The 17,244-nt window shown below is 47.5% G+C and overlaps 1 protein-coding gene across 1 annotated transcript in view; it reads left to right on the forward strand.

The window, feature by feature from the left end:
* The window catches only part of ACACB (acetyl-CoA carboxylase beta), a 95,888-nt gene that overhangs the window by 13,969 nt on the left and 64,675 nt on the right, over positions 1 to 17,244 (forward strand). Inside the window, exons 2-9 of the mRNA XM_061141702.1 lie at positions 9,623 to 9,755; positions 9,908 to 10,046; positions 12,812 to 12,921; positions 13,136 to 13,217; positions 14,333 to 14,431; positions 15,414 to 15,523; positions 15,636 to 15,746; positions 17,027 to 17,236. Of these exons, the coding sequence (XP_060997685.1) occupies positions 9,623 to 9,755; positions 9,908 to 10,046; positions 12,812 to 12,921; positions 13,136 to 13,217; positions 14,333 to 14,431; positions 15,414 to 15,523; positions 15,636 to 15,746; positions 17,027 to 17,236 (994 nt within the window). The remainder of the gene's footprint in view (positions 1 to 9,622; positions 9,756 to 9,907; positions 10,047 to 12,811; positions 12,922 to 13,135; positions 13,218 to 14,332; positions 14,432 to 15,413; positions 15,524 to 15,635; positions 15,747 to 17,026; positions 17,237 to 17,244) is intronic.

Genomic DNA, 17,244 nt, shown 5'->3' on the forward strand with positions numbered 1-17,244 from the left:
GGTCATTCTTGTGCACTAAGTTTTTTTGGGAATATGGGAATCGCATTTCTTCCACATTTGGAGCGCTAATGTAACCTGTCTGGCCAAAACACTCAAATCCTAGAGTAACAAAAGCAGGTCAGGTGGTCTGGAAAGGATACTTTTTTTTTTTTCCTAATACCACAAAAAGTTTAGCCTGTAACTCTTTTTCTCTTTCTTGCTGCACTGGATTTTCATTGTGGCATGCAGGCTCTTAGTTGCGGCGTGCAAGATCTAGTTCCCTGACCAGGGATTGAACCTGGGCCCCCTGCATTGGGAGGGTGGAGTCTTAACCTCTGTACCACCAGGGAAGTCCCTAACCTATAACTTTTGTTGTTCATTGTTGTTCAATCACTAAGTCATATCTGACTCCTTGCAACCCCATGGATTGCAGTGTGCCAGGCTTCTCTGTCCTTCCCTATCTCCTGGACTTTGCTCAGACTCATGTCCGCTGAGTTGGTGATGCCATCCAACCACACCTTAATCCAAAAGAATAGCTTTCACAAATACTTTAATCCAAAGGAATGAACTTGCAAGAAATTGGAATTGTCCTGGCACGTTCAGAAGGCCATGTGATCACAGTGTATATAATAAAGCAAAAAGTGAAAGTGAAGTCGCTCAGTTGTGTTCGACTCTTTGTGACCCCATGGACTGTAGCTTATCAGGCTCCTCTGTCCATGGGATTTTCCAGGCAAAGGTACTGGAGTGGGTTGCCATTTCCTCCTCCAGGAGATCTTCCCAACCCAGAGATGGAACCTGGGTCTCCCACACTGCAGGCAGACACTTTACCATCTGAGCAACTATGATGGTCACTGCATGGTTCCTCTCTTAGCTTAGAGTCGCTAAAAAGATGGAGATAGACAGCCCCACTCTGCCACTGAGCTGTGTAACCTTTAACAAGTGTCGTCCATCCTCTGAACCTTGATTTCCTCATCTGTCCCTGAGGCTGATCCTAACTGGACTTTTCAGGCTTTTTATGCACAGAACTTGGGGTCTTGAGTGCATTCCTGAGTCAGCACAGACATTTGCACAGCTGATAACAGTGATGACAGGATTTGGTTGCAAAAGAGGCCTGGGGAGTCACGAGGTGTTTGGGATCCTGTCCTGAAGGCCTAGACGATCTACTGAGGAGCCAGAACTAGCAGGAAGGCAAGGTCCCAAATGCCAGCCAGCATCCTTTGGTGTGCAAACAGGACTAGAGTTCAGAGAACAGATGAATGAATGTGGGTCAGAGTGGTTGGAGAAGAGCTTCTCAAGAGGAGTCTTGAGTGGAATAGAATGAAATAAAGTTGAGGACCATGAGGCAGAAAATCTGGTCTTCAGTGAGCCCCACAATACCGCATGATGACATCAATGAAAAGGGAATCCAGCTCAGCACCGCGGCCAGCTGCCCATGTTGACCTGTTGATTGTTGGTCTGTGGGTCGGTCTCACTCCTGCGTCATGACATTAGAATTTCCTGGTTGGGGTGGGGGGAGGTTTGAAAAATGTAGATGCCTGAGTGCCCCCTCAATCCCTCAACCCCCAGGGATGCTGACTGATTAGTAGTCTGGGCATCAGTTTTTTGGGAGACGGGGCTGTGCTGGGTCTTTGTTGTGGCGTGTTCACAGGCTTCTGTTTAGTTTCGACACATGAGCTTCTCTTATTGCAGAGCTTGGGCTTCTCATCGTAGAGGGCCAGGTTTTCTAGTTGTGGAGCATGGGCTCTAGAGTGAGCGGGACCTCTGGTTGCGCCATGACATATGGGGTGTTCTTTAGCCAGAGATCACACCATCCCCTGCATCGAAAGGCAAATTCTTAACCACTGGACCACCAGGTAAGTCCCCCATTAGGATTTTGAATGTTTGCGTCTTATCAGGAGCCAGAGCACAAAGTGTGGAAACAACTTTCCCATGACTCCCCAGATCGTAAGTAGTAGATTCTGATTCAAAGCCTGGAAGGATGGCCCTAGTCTGCTGGGATCTCTCAGTGGTGGCACTGTTGACATTTGGGGCCCTGCAGATGGTGACTGCAGTCACGAAATTAAAAGACACCTGCTCCTTGGAAGGAAAGCTGTGACAAGCCTAGACAGCGTATTAAAAAGCAGAGCCATCACTTTGACGACAACAGTCCATCTAGTCAAAGCTGTGGTTTTTCCAGTAGTCATGTACAGATGTGAGAGTTGGACCATAAAGAAGGCTGAACCTCGAAGAATTGATACTTTCAAACTTTGGTGCTGAAGAAGCCTCTTGAGAATCCCTTGGACAGCAAGGAGATCAAACCAGTCAATCCTAAAGGAAGTCAAACCTGAATATTTGTTGGAAGAACTGATACTGAAGCTGAAGCTCCAATACTTTGGCCATGTGATGCAAAGAGCTGACTCATTGGAAAAGACCCTGATGCTGGAAAATATTGAGAGCAAGAGGAGAAGGGGATGGTAGAGGATGAGATGGTTGGATGGCATCGCTGACTCAATGGACATGAGTTTGAATGAACTCTGGGAGATGATGAAGGACAGGGAAGCCTGGTGTGCTGCAGTTCATGGGGTCACAAAGGGTTGGGCATGACTTAGTGACTGAACAACAATCTTTGTGGGGGGGCTTTGCAGGATGTTGAGCAGCATCCTTGGCTTTTATCCACTAGATGCCAGGAGCACATTCCATGTTGTGACACCCCAAAATATCTGCAGACATTGCTATGTGTCCCCAAGGGAGCAAGGTTGCACCCAGTTGAGAACCCTGGCCTACAAAATTGTCTCAGATGCAAGTACTTATTTTTCAAAGTCCAGACCGTAGAGTTACTTCCATTGTTCTCAAATGGCTTTCTGCCTTGAAATTAGCTTCCGGGGATCAGGTAGAGTCAGACTGGAAGCCCAGCTCTGCCACCTGCCAGTGGCGTGACTTGAGGTCCAGGGGCCTCTCTGAGCCTCAGTTTCTTCATTGTGCGCAGGAGATGATGGCCTCCCCTGTGTACAGCTGTGGGGATTCAGGGAGTCACCTTCTGGGCCCAATCTATGGCGACACTTGAGGATGTTTATTCCTTCCTTCCCCGTGCAGTCCTGCCTGGTCTCATGCCTGGGCAGCTGACGGTGTTTGGTGTTTCGCTGACAGCTCTCTTGCGTAGTTGACTGCACCTGAAGCCATTTCCAAAGTCACCATGGAGTATTTCGGCCCCCACACTTGTCTTGAAACGAATGCCGGCCAAAGGTCAGCCCCCCAGAGCTAACGTTGATTGGCCTCCAGCTTCGTCAGAAACAGATTAAAAATAGCCACCGGCCCCGAGGCTGGCCCTGAAGCAAAGCCACAGCAGCAGCGCTGTCTGTTCACCCACCTGCTTTGCTGTGATGGGTTTGGGGCCCGCCTGATGGCGGGCTGTGTCACCCGTTTTAAATCAAAACGGCAGTCATGAATGGTTTTCCCCAGGTCACAGAAAGGTGTTTTTCTAGCAGTTGAGTTTTTCTTTGTTGCACTTTAGGTCAGATTGCTGACTTTTAAGGTTGTGTGTATAAAAATGGGATGTCTCAGATTTTCTGAAGCCAGAGGATCAAGCTAGCCAGTCGGGGAAGACCATGGACAGAGTGGGGAGAGTGGGTGGGTGGGGAGGAGGCCCTGGGCAGAGCAGCAGCCTGATGCCATTCTGGGTTAATGGGGAAATCAGTAGCCCCTGATTCTCTCGGTATCACTGCACTGAAATAATAGAGCTTGCCGTGCACCCAGTGCTGGCTTTTACCTTCTTTCAGTTCAGTTCAGTCACTCAGTCGTGTCCGAGTCTTTGCGACCCCATGGACTGGAGCACGCCAGGCTTCCCTGTCCATCGCCAACACCCGGAGCTTGCTCAAACTCATGTCCATCGAGCTGGTGATGCCATCCAACCATCTCATCCTCTGTCGTCCCCTTCTCCTCCTGCCTTCAACTTTCCCTCCATCAGGGTCTTTTCCAAAATGAGTCAGTTCTTCACATCAGGTGGCCAAAGTATTGGAGCTTCAGCTTCATCATCCCTCCTTCCAATGAATATTCAGGACTGATTTCCTTCAGGATTGACTGGTTTGATCTCCTTGCAGCCCAAGAAACTCTCAAGAGTCTTCTCCAACACCGCAGTTCAAAAGCATCAATTCTTCAGTGCTCAGCTTTTTTTTTTGGTCCAACTCTCACATCCACACATGACTACTGGAAAATGTACTAGCTTCTTTAATCCTCACAATCCAGTGAGGTACATATTAATATCCTCACTTTACAGTGGAGACTGCTGAGTGCCTTACCCGATGGATATCAAAGCGACCATGGCTTTCAGCATCCCTGTTACAAAGTTAATAGCTTTCTCTTCTTACTGAAAATAATAATAGCATGACAGAAAATTTAACGGATGTAGGCAAAGAGAAGAAAACAGGAAAGACTCGTTGTTCAACCACTGTGAGAAAATTGCCCATTTTGGGGTCTGTGTTCCTAAATGAGGGGTCTGCTAATGATGGCGCTGAGGCCAAATCTGCCCATTTTCTAAAGCAGGGGTCCCTAGCTTCTGGGATCTAATGCCCAACGATCTGAGGTGGAGCTGATGTAGTAATAATAGAAATAAGGTACACAATAAATGTCATGTGCTTGAGTCATCCTGAAACCATCCCTCCCCCCTGCCCCGTCTGTGGAAAAATTATCTTCCACGAAACCGGTCCCTGGTGCCAAAAGTTTGGGGACTGCTGTTCTAAAGAAAAACAAGCTGTTGTTAAAGAAAAACTGAACTGCTTGCTGGCTCATGGAATGTGATTTGACGAAAGCCCTGTCCACATTTGCAAGATGATATTGACCTCCAGAGTCCTTTTCCAAGTCCTGTTTCAGTTTAGCACTTCAGTCCTAGGAGGTTTTAGAAGAGAAGCTGCTTGCTTCCAGCAAGGCAGGAAGGCCAGCTCAAGGGCCGGAAATCACTTGTCCATTTGTTCTTTCAGGCAGCGTGCAGAAGCCTAGTTGAACTAAGAAAGTCTTCACTGAAAAATACAAGTCCTCTTATGGCGTAGCCTCATGCCCTCATGATGGGTTTCTGTCATTCATTTCTGGTTTTGTTCCCTGGCCTGGAAGTCTGTTTTTTCATTTCTGATAGGCAGAGCCTGGAGGGGGTGAGGGGGACAGACTGCAGGTTTCTAGAAGGCTTTCCCCATGGGGAACTATCCTGGATGCAAAGACTTTATGTAGCAGGAAATGCCCACACCCAACATTTCCTGATGTGATGGCAAGAGCCCCAGTCCTGTTTACTTGCTGGGTGGTTGCCTGGCTGGGCCGCAGTTTGCCTATCTGTAAAATGGGATCTCTTTCCCCCAGCAGCTTATTGGCCTACAACTTAGCTGTTCCCAGTGGCCTGCTGGCAGTGTTCCTTAGGACCCGTCACTTCTTCACTGAAACTTTTTGGCTCCTCAGACCCACTCAGCCCCTCCCTCCCAAGATGCCTGGTGATAGTTACTGGACACGTCCCTGGGTGGCAAACCTCTAACTTAATGCCGGGCAGGCAGCTGTCTCCCTGCTTGATGGCCTGTTGGTGGGATGAGAGAGAGTGGACAGAATGCCTGACTCCACGCCTGTTTAAACCTCACCAAATGACAGTAAAGAGCCTTTTCTTTTAAATTCTATTTATTTTTGGCTGCACTGGGTCTTCACTGCTGTGTGCATGCTTTCTGAGTTGTGGTCAGTGGAGGCTACTGTCTGGTTGCGGGGCACAGGCTTCTCACTGCGGTGGCTTCTCTCGTCGGGGAGCATGGGCTCTCGGGTGCTCGGGCTTCAGTAGTTGCAGGATATGGGCTCAGTAGTTTCGACTCATGGGCTCTAGAGCGCAGGCTTAGTCGTTGTTTCACAAGCTTAGCTGCTCCGTCCATGTGGAGCAACGTAGTTGCTCCGCGGCATGTGGGATCCTTCTGGCCCAGGGATCAACCCTGTGTCCCAGCCATTAGCAGGTGGATGCTTCACCACTGGACCACCAAGGAATTCCAAGATTTTTCTTAAAGAGCTGGAAACCCATCAGGCCCTGGCAGAACGGAAGCAGGAGTTAGCAGTGACATTTTGGAAGCTGGAAAGCAGATTAACAAGTGGTCACTGGTTAAAAGGACCAAGAGGGCTGAGCCCTAAGGCGGCAGAGAGAGAAGCTGAGAACCTGTATCCCAAAGGCGCCGGGTCCTTCTGCATCTGGGGACCCCAACGTGAAGAGGACAAGGTGAAAGAATCCCAGGTCCCCTCATCTGCCCAGGTGGCTGGGGGCTGCCCACTTCCACCCCAGCTGCAGGCAGACTGTTTGATCTCTGGAGAGTGGGAAGTAGAGGGTCTTTGGACTGGACACTGATGAGCATGGTAGAGCGTGTGGGGCCTACTTCCCAAACCAGAGGATGGGTGCTGTGTCGGTGCTGAATCCTAAAAGCTGTCCTGTCCCCAAGACCTGTCCCAGTGCCTGGCCAACCTTTAACTTCCAGGCAGAAGGCTGAGTACCGAAGAATTGATGCTTTCAAACTGTGGTGCTGGAGAAGACTCTTGAGAGTCCCTTGGGCTGCAAGGAGATCAACCATCCTAAAGGAAATCAACCCTCAATATTCATTGCAAGGACTGATGCTGAAGCTCGAATACTTTGGCCACCTGATGCAAACAGCTGACTCATTCGAAAAGACCCCAATGCCGGGAAAGATCGAGGGCAAGAGGAGAAGGGGACGAAAGAGGATGAGATGGTTAGATGGCATCACTGACTCAGTGGACATGAGTTAGAGCAAACTCTGGGAGACAGTGAAGGACAGGGACGCCTGGTTTGCTGCAGTTCATGGGGTCGCAAAGAGTAGGACACGACTTAGTGACTCAACAACAGAAACCCCACAGACTTGTCCTCACTAGGGGAACTGGACCAGCCAGTGAGGATGACTCTAAAAATACTTGAAATTCCCCAACATACAGCCCCCCCACCCAAATCACCCTGCATTGAGCTCAGGGTTCAGTGACTTCACCACATGCCCAGTACTTTTCATCAACTCTCTGGTTCCTGCTCTTGGTCCTGAGAAAGCAACCACGGCTTATCATATATTCGAGTGCGATTTCTAAGACGGAAGGCGAACCCCAAACACCCAACCAAAAGGGACACAGGAAACGTGGGAGGTACAGAAACCACATCACGAGAAGAGAGCTTGGAAAAGCTATCGTAAGTACCCTCATCGGGGGTAGGGACAGTGCTGCATACATGGGATCAGGGTGCATGGGAAAGGGGACATTTACAGCCCCAAACCAAGCTCTTGGACATTAAAAGCATGCTATTAGAACAGTTAGGAGATAAGGCTGAGGGAATAGCCCGGAAGGAATAAGAAAAGAGTAATCAGAGAGGGGAAAATACATAAACTCATGGGCCAGTTCAGGAATTTCAACATCCAGATAATAGGAGAATGTGAAGAAAAAAGAGGCAGTTAAGTCACTAGGGAAATTTTGTTGTTGTTCAGTCACTCAGTTATGTGCACCTCTTTGTGACCCCATGGACTGCAGCACGCCAGGCCTCCCTGTCCTTCACTGTCTCCCAGAGTTTGCTGTAACTCATGTCCACTGAGTCGGTGATGCCATCCAACCATCTCATCCCCTGTTGTCCCCTTCTCTTCCTGTCCTCACATCTTTCCCAGGTTCAGGGTCTTTTCCAATGAGTTGGCTCTTCACATCAGGTGGTCAAAGTATTGGAGCTTCAGCTTCATCATCAGCCCTTCCAATGAATATTAAGGGTTGATATCCTTTAGGATTGATGGGTTTGATCTCCTTGCTGCCCAAGGGACTCACTCTGGAGAGTTTTCTCCAGCACCACAGTTCGAAAGCATCAATTCTTCAGTGCTCAGCATTCTTTATAGTTCAACTCTCATACCTGTACATGACTACTGGAAAAACCATAGCTTTGACTATCCAAACCTTTGTCTGGAAAGTGATGGAAAATTTGCAGATAAATCTCCAGACCTCAGTTTCCAGATTGAAGGAACCTGACAGCTTCCCAGTGTTACTGATGGAAGTAGACACATACCTCAGCACATTCCTAAAATTGTTCCCTAAACTGACAGAATACTCTGGCACAAAGAGAAGAACCCACAGGCTTCTGGATAGGAAAAAACAGGTCACCTACAAAAGGACCAAGGATCGGCATAGCTCTGGTTCTAGCATTCTTGAAAGCCACAACAACAATGGCTTGAGGCTTCCAAAATTCTTAAGGAGAAGGCTTTCCCTCCTAGGATTCCACGCACAGCCAAATGATCGGGTCCAGTGTGAGCGCAGAAGGAAGACAGCTTTAGAACATGCAAGGCCACAAAACATTTGCTACCCTGAACATTTTCTTAGAAAGCTACTGAAGGATGTCTTCCATTGAAACAAGAGAGTAGATCAAAGAAGAGCAAGACATGGAGGACGGAAAAGCGAAGGAAGCTAAGAGAACCAAAGGAGGTCTCTGGAGTGATAGTGACAAAAGAAGCCTATACAGCCGGGACCAAGACAGGCATGTTGGGGCATTACCGTCACGTGTCCTGCCATTCGTCATCTTTTAAACTGGATGAAACTACTGTAGGATATGCCCTAGCAAGACAAAGGGGTCTATCAAAAAAGAGGGAGCCGTGTGGCACCCTGAATTCGGGGGATAAAACCCCCAGGAAAGGCACAGGGAATCCTAAGGATGTCAGTAAAGGGAAGTCCCAGCTGATGGTTGTACAGGGGTTTAGTGGACTGTGTCCAGATGAAAGGAGTGTCGAGGCCTCCAGGAGGGATGTGGCCAATGAAAAAGTAGTGGAACTGATTGTCTTACATGTCCTAGGAGACTGAGGAGTGAGATGAAGATGCAAGGAAAACCAAGTTTTAAAAAAAAAAGTCGTTCACTCCAGGGGGAAAAAAAAAAGCAAATAGAAAGGGACATCTGGTATGCCACAAACCCTCACCTGTGAATAATGATCCCAGACTCATAAAACACCATAAATTTACCAAATTGCAGGATACCTGTATTACGAGGTTGGGGAAAGGGGATGGGGTGGCTGCTTAAGAGCAGTAATTCCACGTCTGCTAAGATAAGAAGCTCATAGATAGATGGTGTCTTAATGGATAACTCACAAGATAATGTGCACACATCGTTCAGAACTACGGAGATGTGTAAATGCCAGAGTCAAACGTGATTTCCTCTGGAGTGGGGTCCTAGAGGGGCGATGGGACAAGGACCTTCTATTTTGTTGTAGTACATTTCTTTATTGTTTTCAGTTTTTTTTTTAAGCTTGATATACAAGTACAGAAAAGCACACGAAAGGTACAAACTGCTTCACAAGTATAAAGTATTAGAATGTGTACTTCTCTGATCTTAAACTTGTACCCTGTTGTAAGCCTATTTTTTTTTTTGGTATTATTTGAGTTCCTAAATTGTGAGAATTTATATAAAGAGTGTACTGAAGATGAAAAACCTGAACATACGGCTTAGGACAGGTCAGGGGGTCTTTTCTGCTGCTCTTGTGATCTGACCTCTTGAAGTCTCCTCTTAAAGTGTTTCAAGGTCCCCAGAGAGGGACTGCAGAGCTGCGGAGTCTGATGGACTTTGGCTTCTCTGTGGAAGTGAATTTCCTAGGGGCCTGTGCGTCCCCAACCTGCTTGCTTACGGGCCTGTCCTGTTCCCTCGCAGGCCCAGCATGTCGGGGCTCCACCTGGCAAGAAGGGGCCGAGAACAGAAGAAGGTGGACCTGCACAGAGACTTCACCGTGGCTTCCCCTGCCGAGTTCGTCACGCGCTTTGGGGGGAATCTGGTCATCGAGAAGGTACAGGTGGGGTCCCGGCACTCGGGGTGGGGTGGGGTAGGCCAACCTGCCTCAGGCTGCAGAGAAAGGCCCGCCTGTTGGTGAGCACTTGCAGAAGCAGGAGATACCCTTGGAGGCTCTCAGAGGTGAGATGAACCTTTCCCTCTGTCCAGGTGCTCATCGCCAACAACGGCATCGCCGCTGTGAAATGCATGCGCTCCATCCGCAGGTGGGCCTATGAGATGTTCCGAAATGAGCGGGCCATCCGGTTCGTAGTCATGGTAACGCCAGAGGACCTCAAGGCCAACGCAGGTACTCGGGCCCTGACTCTCTCCCTCTCTGCCACGCCCCGTCCTCACCTCTTCCACTCAGCCTGGGCCAAGTCCATCTTGTACCCCAGAGAGCATCGCAGGGTACCTCTCCCGACTCCATATTTATTTCCCAATCTTCTCTATTCAATTAACATGTCTGTTGCTAACAAGAGTGACCCATATGCCTTATAAAAATGCAAATAGTTAACATGCAAAGTGGAAATCTCACCTTTGAGGAACGTCCATGTTACAGTAGCTTGGCATCTCTTCCTCCAGATGCTTTTTTTTTTTTTTTTCAATTTTATTTTATTTTATTTTTATTTATTTATTTATTTTTTATTAGTTGGAGGCTAATTACTTCACAACATTTCAGTGGGTTTTGTCATACATTGATATGAATCAGCCCAGATGCTTTTTTCTTGTACAGGTATGTGCTGTTTTTCAAGCATTCCTTCATTTTTCTACTTATTTACCTCTCCATGTCTATCAGCATAGATCATTCTGTGAATAACTATTGGACAGTTTTATTTTTCCCCTGAACAATCGTGCCCCTTTACAGATCCTGCATACAGCAGCCAAACAGATCTTTTAAAACACAACTCAGGTTCCATCAGCACCCCACCCCCTGCCCCGTGTCTAGCACCAGCTCCCTCACCCCCCGAACTTCCCCATGGTGAAGGCCCTGGACTCTGCTCTGCACAGATGGAATCTCCATTTTACAGTAAAATCTCCATTTTACTACAGTGAGGACAGGTTTGCTCATTAGCCCCATTTTACAGATGAGATAAATCGAGGCACAGAGGTGTGACTTACTTGCCCAGGGTCCTGGGGATTGGAACCGTGGGCCGAGTCCGCAGCCCGATGCTGTGGGGTCACTCCTCACACTCAGGCTAAAGTTTGAGAACCTCACCAAGGCCAGTTAAGGCCTCCCATGACTTGGCCCCTGCTGGCCTCCCAAGCCCCCATCTCCTGCCCCTCAGTCTCCGTCCCTGGGTCCCAGGCACACTGGCCTCATTAGTGTCGGCCTCGCTCTTCCCTGTTGCAGAGGCTTGGAAAGCTGCGGGCCGTTTGCTGACGGTGCTTTCCGGAAGCTCTCTGCACGGCAGGCCTCCACTCCCCCACGCACAGTTTGAGTGTCGTAGCTCTCCTGGCCATCCCTGTCAGCCCCGGGACTGCCCACAGTCTGTGCTTACCCTGGTTGTTTTCTTGTTTATCTTCTCCAACACGAAAATAAATTTCAACAAGGGGCGGGTCATGGCCTGACGTCTAGATCTGTAATCTCTGGGACCTCTCCCGTCACCGACACACCATGTTGGGTCAACATCCGAGGCCGGCGGGCTGGAAGGAAGCACTGCTCTGGAGTTTTTTCCCAAGTCTGCACGTACCATTTGACATCGTTCCTTCTCAAGGTCCTAGAGAATGTCATAGAGCAGGTGTACTAACTCCCGACTTTTGATTGAATCTACCTTTGCACAGTTCAAAACACTGTCCTATGAGGAGGGACTTCCCCAGTGGTCCAGTGGTTAAGCCTGTGCTTCCACTGCAGGAGCCTGGGTTCAATCCCTGGTCAGGGAAGTTCCACAGGCAAAAAATAAAAACACACTGCCCTGTGAACACCCTTTTACATGTCTTTGGCCTCATTGATGAATATTTTTTTAGAACATGTTCCTAAAAGTAGAATTTCTGGATTTGAAGACCTTGAGTATATTAAAATCAAAGCATTATATTGTATTCAGCTATGAAAAGGAGGGAATCATCACGTTATAACACAGGTGGGGCTTCTCTGGTAGCTGAGACGGTAAAAAATCCACCTGCATTGAGGGAGACCTGGGTTCGATCCCTGGGTGGGAAAGCTCCCCTGGGGGAGGGTGCGGCAACCCACTCCAGTACTCTTGCCTGGAGAATCCCATGGACGGAGGAGCCTGGGGGGCTGCAGTCCATGGCCATCGGGTTGCAAAGAGTCGGACACGACTGAGTGACTAATTACATAACACAGGTGAACCTTGAGGACATTACGCTCAGTGAAATAAGCCAGTCACCAAAAGACAAATACTGGATGTTTGCACTTACATGAGGTCCTGAGCGGTCAGATTCATAGAGACAGAAGGCAGAAGGGTGGGTGCCAGGGGCGCTGGGCAGTGGGACAGGAAGCTGTCACTTCATGGGTATCGAGTTTGAGTTGTATGAGATGAGAAAGTTCCAGAGATCTGTTTCACAACAGTGTGAAGATTCTTGACACTTCTGAGCTATATACTTAAAAAGTGATTATGATGGTAGATTTTATTATGTGGCTTTTTTTTTTTTAACCATGATTAAAAGCAAACATTGTATTGTTTAGTGGCAAAACAGTATTAAGATAACACCTTACATAAGAATTTTTAGGGAGTTCCCTGGTGGCCTAGTGATTAGGATTCCAGGCTCTCACTGCCATGGCATGGGTTCAATCCCTGGTCAGGGAATGGAGATCCCACAAGCCACATGGCCCTGCCAAAAATTAAATATATATATAATGTTTTAAAACCCACTTCTAATCCAACTATGTTGATAGCTTGCTTCCTTCTTGTTTGTTGCCTTCCAGGCCATGACACACATATTTTCACACAATTAAAGTCAAACTCAGTTCTTTCTTCGAACTATCATATCTGTTCCTCCATTGTGACCCTAGAATCATCACGGTTATCCTTTCAGTGGCCATGCATGGTTGTGTCCTGTCCTCAACTTGGGTCTGCCAGTCCTTCTGATTGCCTCTCTCTTGTTTAATTCCAGAGTATATCAAGATGGCAGATCAGTATGTCCCTGTCCCAGGAGGGCCCAACAACAACAATTACGCCAACGTGGAGCTGATTGTGGACATCGCCAAGAGGATCCCCGTGCAGGTAAGTCAGACGGGGCGCCCCAGTCTGCCTGTGATGGGGACAATGCCCTGAGCTCTGGAGCAAACCGATTCCGCAGTTCGGAAGGGTTGGAGGCGCTGGGTCCTAGGAGACTCTGAAATCCAGGGCTGGTAGGACCCAGCAAGGAGTTTTTGGGGTGTGATGGGAGGTGGATTCTTGAAGAAAGACCTCTATTTGTGCTTCTGTGTGTTTGCAGGCGGTGTGGGCTGGTTGGGGCCATGCTTCTGAAAACCCCAAACTTCCGGAGCTCCTGCGCAAGCACGAGATTGCTTTCCTAGGTAGAGTGCGCCTCCATCAGATATGCGGGAATGGGGGTCTTGATGGAATTCTCGCTAGTACAGCCCTGTAAGGAGGGGGCCTGTTTGATGTTCCCACATCACACCTTCATGGGCAGGAGCAATTGAGTCTAGCAGTGGGAGGGCACATGAAGAGGTTGGCCAGCCCAGGGAAATAGCTGTTACCATGGTTACCACAGCAGAATGATGCTGGGGCAAGCAGAACCCTCTGCTGGTGTTCCTGTTGGTACTGAGATACCAGCCATGTTCAGATTTCTAACTCAGGTTGGGAATCTTTAGGCCACACCTTTGCTTGGGCTGTTCTTAGGCCTTTGGAATGCCCTCACCCACTGGGACCAGAACCCCTCATTTCTGCTACTTATTGGGTACAATGATACTTATTGTTTCAGAATTCAGATGTATAATTTGTAAACTTTACTCAGTTAGGTTGTCTGTCATCCTCCTGTGTAAATTAGAATCATTTACCATTCTCAGTAAATCCCTGTTGCTGCTCCTTAACCTCTGGGCCCACAACACAGACTCCTGTATGCAGCAGCTTGGTGCTAAGTCAGTACCTGATATTTACCTGAGGGTCTGCCTGGTGACCTGTGCTCACTGATGTGTTCTTTTCCATGGCCTCTCATTGGCTGTCACGTGGGACTCTCATCATCTCTCATTGTTAGTTCTGGGAGTTGATGGTCCAGCCCTAGTGCCAGCCAACTACAGCCTACAGGCCAATTCCAGCCTGCTGCCTGCTTTTGTAAATAAAATTTTATCGAAACACGGCCCTGCCCATTCATTTATGTGTTGCCTATGGCTCATTATAGAAAGTTTGCTAACCCATGGTCTAGTGTTTTGAGGTGCTGGCTTGCCCCACTTGGTCTAGTTTTTTTCTGGTGAACTTTGTATAGGCCACTTAGCTTAAGCTATAAATCATAGTTACAGTCCACATGTATTGAAAGTTGACTGATGAAATAGCAGACTAATAGATCTTTTTTCTTCCCCATCTTGATGTTAAATCCTCGAAAGCTGGGACCTGGGGACTTTTCTTTTGTGTACCTGATCAGCCCCCAGTTTCCAGGGCCTGAGTCTGCCTTCCCCCTTGCCCCACCCCTCAGGCCCTCCCAGCAAGGCCATGTGGGCGTTAGGAGACAAGATCGCCTCCACCATCGTGGCCCAGACTCTGCAGATCCCTACGTTGCCCTGGAGCGGAAGTGGTAAGGGGCCCTGAACGTCACTTTGGGAGGACACCTGGGCCCAATCTTGAGAGCAGAAGGGGTGACAGGAGTACACTTCTTTAATTCTTTCATTTAAAAATTTAAATTATCAAGAAAGTGGTATGATATCGTTGTAGACATCTTAGAAAATAGGAAAAGTGTAAGAAAAAGAAATAGAAATTGTTAATAATCCAGTGAACCTGGTTTTGATCATGTGTTTTATTATTACAGCCCCTTTTTCTAGGCACATCCGTTTAAAAGCTAGAGCTCTTGTAGTTAATAGTTCGTGACCTGTTTTTTTTCTCACTAGTCTTTCAATATCAATAAATATACTTCACAGAACTTCCGGTGCCTGCAGAGGATTGTAGCATACAGATGTACCTTAATTTACTAACAGTCCTCTGTAGTTATACTGTCAGGTTGTTTCCAAGTAATTTTTTTCTAAAAATGAAAATATTTAAAGCCTTGATAATCCTGTAGCTAGCTCTCTATGTACATTTTAATCATTTCTTTAGGGTAAATTCCTTAAAGTGGAATTTTTAGAATAAGTTAAAAAAACAGGAAAAACATTTCAAGAGTTTCTAAACAATTAGATTTTTTCCTACAAAGACTGAAATTTTAAATTTGGAGTGAAAAGTTTGTTTTTCTTTTGTTTGTTGTTATTTGTTTTTGAAATCTTCATAGGATTTTAGAAAGTAGTGATTGACATACAAATGACTCCATACGATAGAGTTGGGATTTTTTTAAAATTCAGATCAATATGGCTGTTCCTGGTAGACTCAGTCTGAATTGTCTTAAGCTTGGTTTCCCATTCAGGGTCGAGTCGGTCCTTAAGGAAATGAAAACGCACAGTGGGAAACTGAAGGGCTGTGTCTGACTTCTGTTCGCCCAGAGGCCAGGTCTAGAGATGCTGTGGTGGGAAGAGGCCCTGTTCGTGTCTAGGCTCTTTGGGGAGGCTTCTGTTTTCTCTGTGACCCTCCAGGTCTGACAGTGGAGTGGGCGGAACGCAGTCTACAGGAGGGGCAAAGGATCACCATCCCAGAGTCCGTCTACAACGCTGGTTGCGTGAAAGATGCAGATGAAGGCTTGGAGGTAAGTGCAGATCCTGGAGGATAGGGGGCAGGAGCCAGAACCTTCTCATAAGCCTGGTAGCGGCAGAAACTGTCTAAACCTCTAAGGAGGTTTGTTTGTCTTTTGCACCCAGGCAGCAGAAAAAATTGGTTTTCCCTTGATGATCAAAGCTTCTGAAGGCGGCGGAGGGAAAGGAATCCGGAAGGCGGAGACTGCTGAGGACTTCCCCATTCTGTTCAGACAAGTGAGCTCCTCGCACCGTGTGTTTTTCCACGTGTCTTTGGGAATTGTGCTTCTTCGGTGGGTGGCCACCAGATTCTTTCCACTAGTGTTATTGTGTCACAACCAAGAGGACCCCTGGGGGGAGCTGAAGTATCACTGTGTTGTGTTACAAAGTGAACGTATGCATCTTTCTTGAAAAAGTCCAAGGCTTGGGTTGATCTGTACACTGTTTCCTTAGATGTTTGATTCTATGAACCAGTGTGTCTGTAAAGGATTTCAGAGATACCTGTTTGTGAGAATATCTATCTGTGACTGTTTGTCTATCGAGAGATGGAATATTTTGTACAGTTTAGCAGTTTCAATATTTTTAATGTTTGTAGACGATCAGTTTTATTGTTGGAACAAATCGTGTATTTACTTATTTGTAGCTGGTTTTCTACTTTTAAACCATTCTGCCTGGGGGGTGGGGGAAGGAATACATTAGGAGAAATACATCAGGAGACTGGGATTAAAATATGCACGCTACTACGTTTAACATGGATAACCAACAGGCACCTACTGTGTAGCCCAGGGAACTATACTCAATATTATGTAATAACCTATAAGGGAAAAGAATCTGGAAAAGAAAAAAAAAAAAACACCAACATAACTCCTGTTAGCCCCTGGGTTTCTTTCCAGTACTCTTCCTGTAGTATATACTTTTACATAGACCTTCATATAGTTCTCGACTTTTTTCTTTGCTTTTTAATTACTTTATTTATTTTTGACGGCGCTGTCTTCATTGTTGCATGCTGGTTTTCTCTAGTTGCGGCAAGCATTCTCATTGCAGTGGCTTTCCTTGTCTCAGAGCACAGGCTCTCGAACATGCGGGTCAGTAGTTGTGGTACATGGGCTTAGTTGTCCCGAGGCGTGTGGGATCCTTCCAGATCAGGGATCGGACCTGTGTCCCCTGCATTGGCAGGCGGATCCTTAACCACTGGACCACCAGGGAAGTCTCCATAATTCTGTTTTTTTATTTTTCACAGAAGTGGTATCTTCCCATGTGTTATTGTAATCTGCTTTTTTTTTTTAAATTGTCTTACAAATAACTCCATATGAATCCTTATTTTTACTCCATCTTCTACATTATGTATTTTTGATCATACTTGATTTTGAGAATGTTATGTCTTTGAGAAGAGGTAAAACTAAAAGGTCAACAAGACCATGGGCATCCCTGCCATTGTGGCATGCTCTCCTTGGAGAGCTTCCTGCTCCAGCCCTGCTTCCCCAGGGAAGAGCCCGCCATCCTGCTGTCCCCCCCAGGTGCAGAACGAGACCCCTGGCTCCCCAATCTTCCTCATGAAGCTGGCCCAGCAAGCCCGGCATCTAGAGGTCCAGATCCTTGCTGACCAGTACGGGAATGCAGTGTCCTTGTTCGGGCGCGACTGTTCCATCCAGCGGAGGCACCAGAAGATCATAGAGGAGGCACCGGCCACCATTGCCATGCCCGCTGTGTTCGAGTTCATGGAGCAGGTGGGCTC

This window comes from Dama dama, chromosome 5 (genome assembly GCF_033118175.1).
Source record: "Dama dama isolate Ldn47 chromosome 5, ASM3311817v1, whole genome shotgun sequence".
NCBI lineage: Eukaryota > Metazoa > Chordata > Mammalia > Artiodactyla > Cervidae > Dama > Dama dama.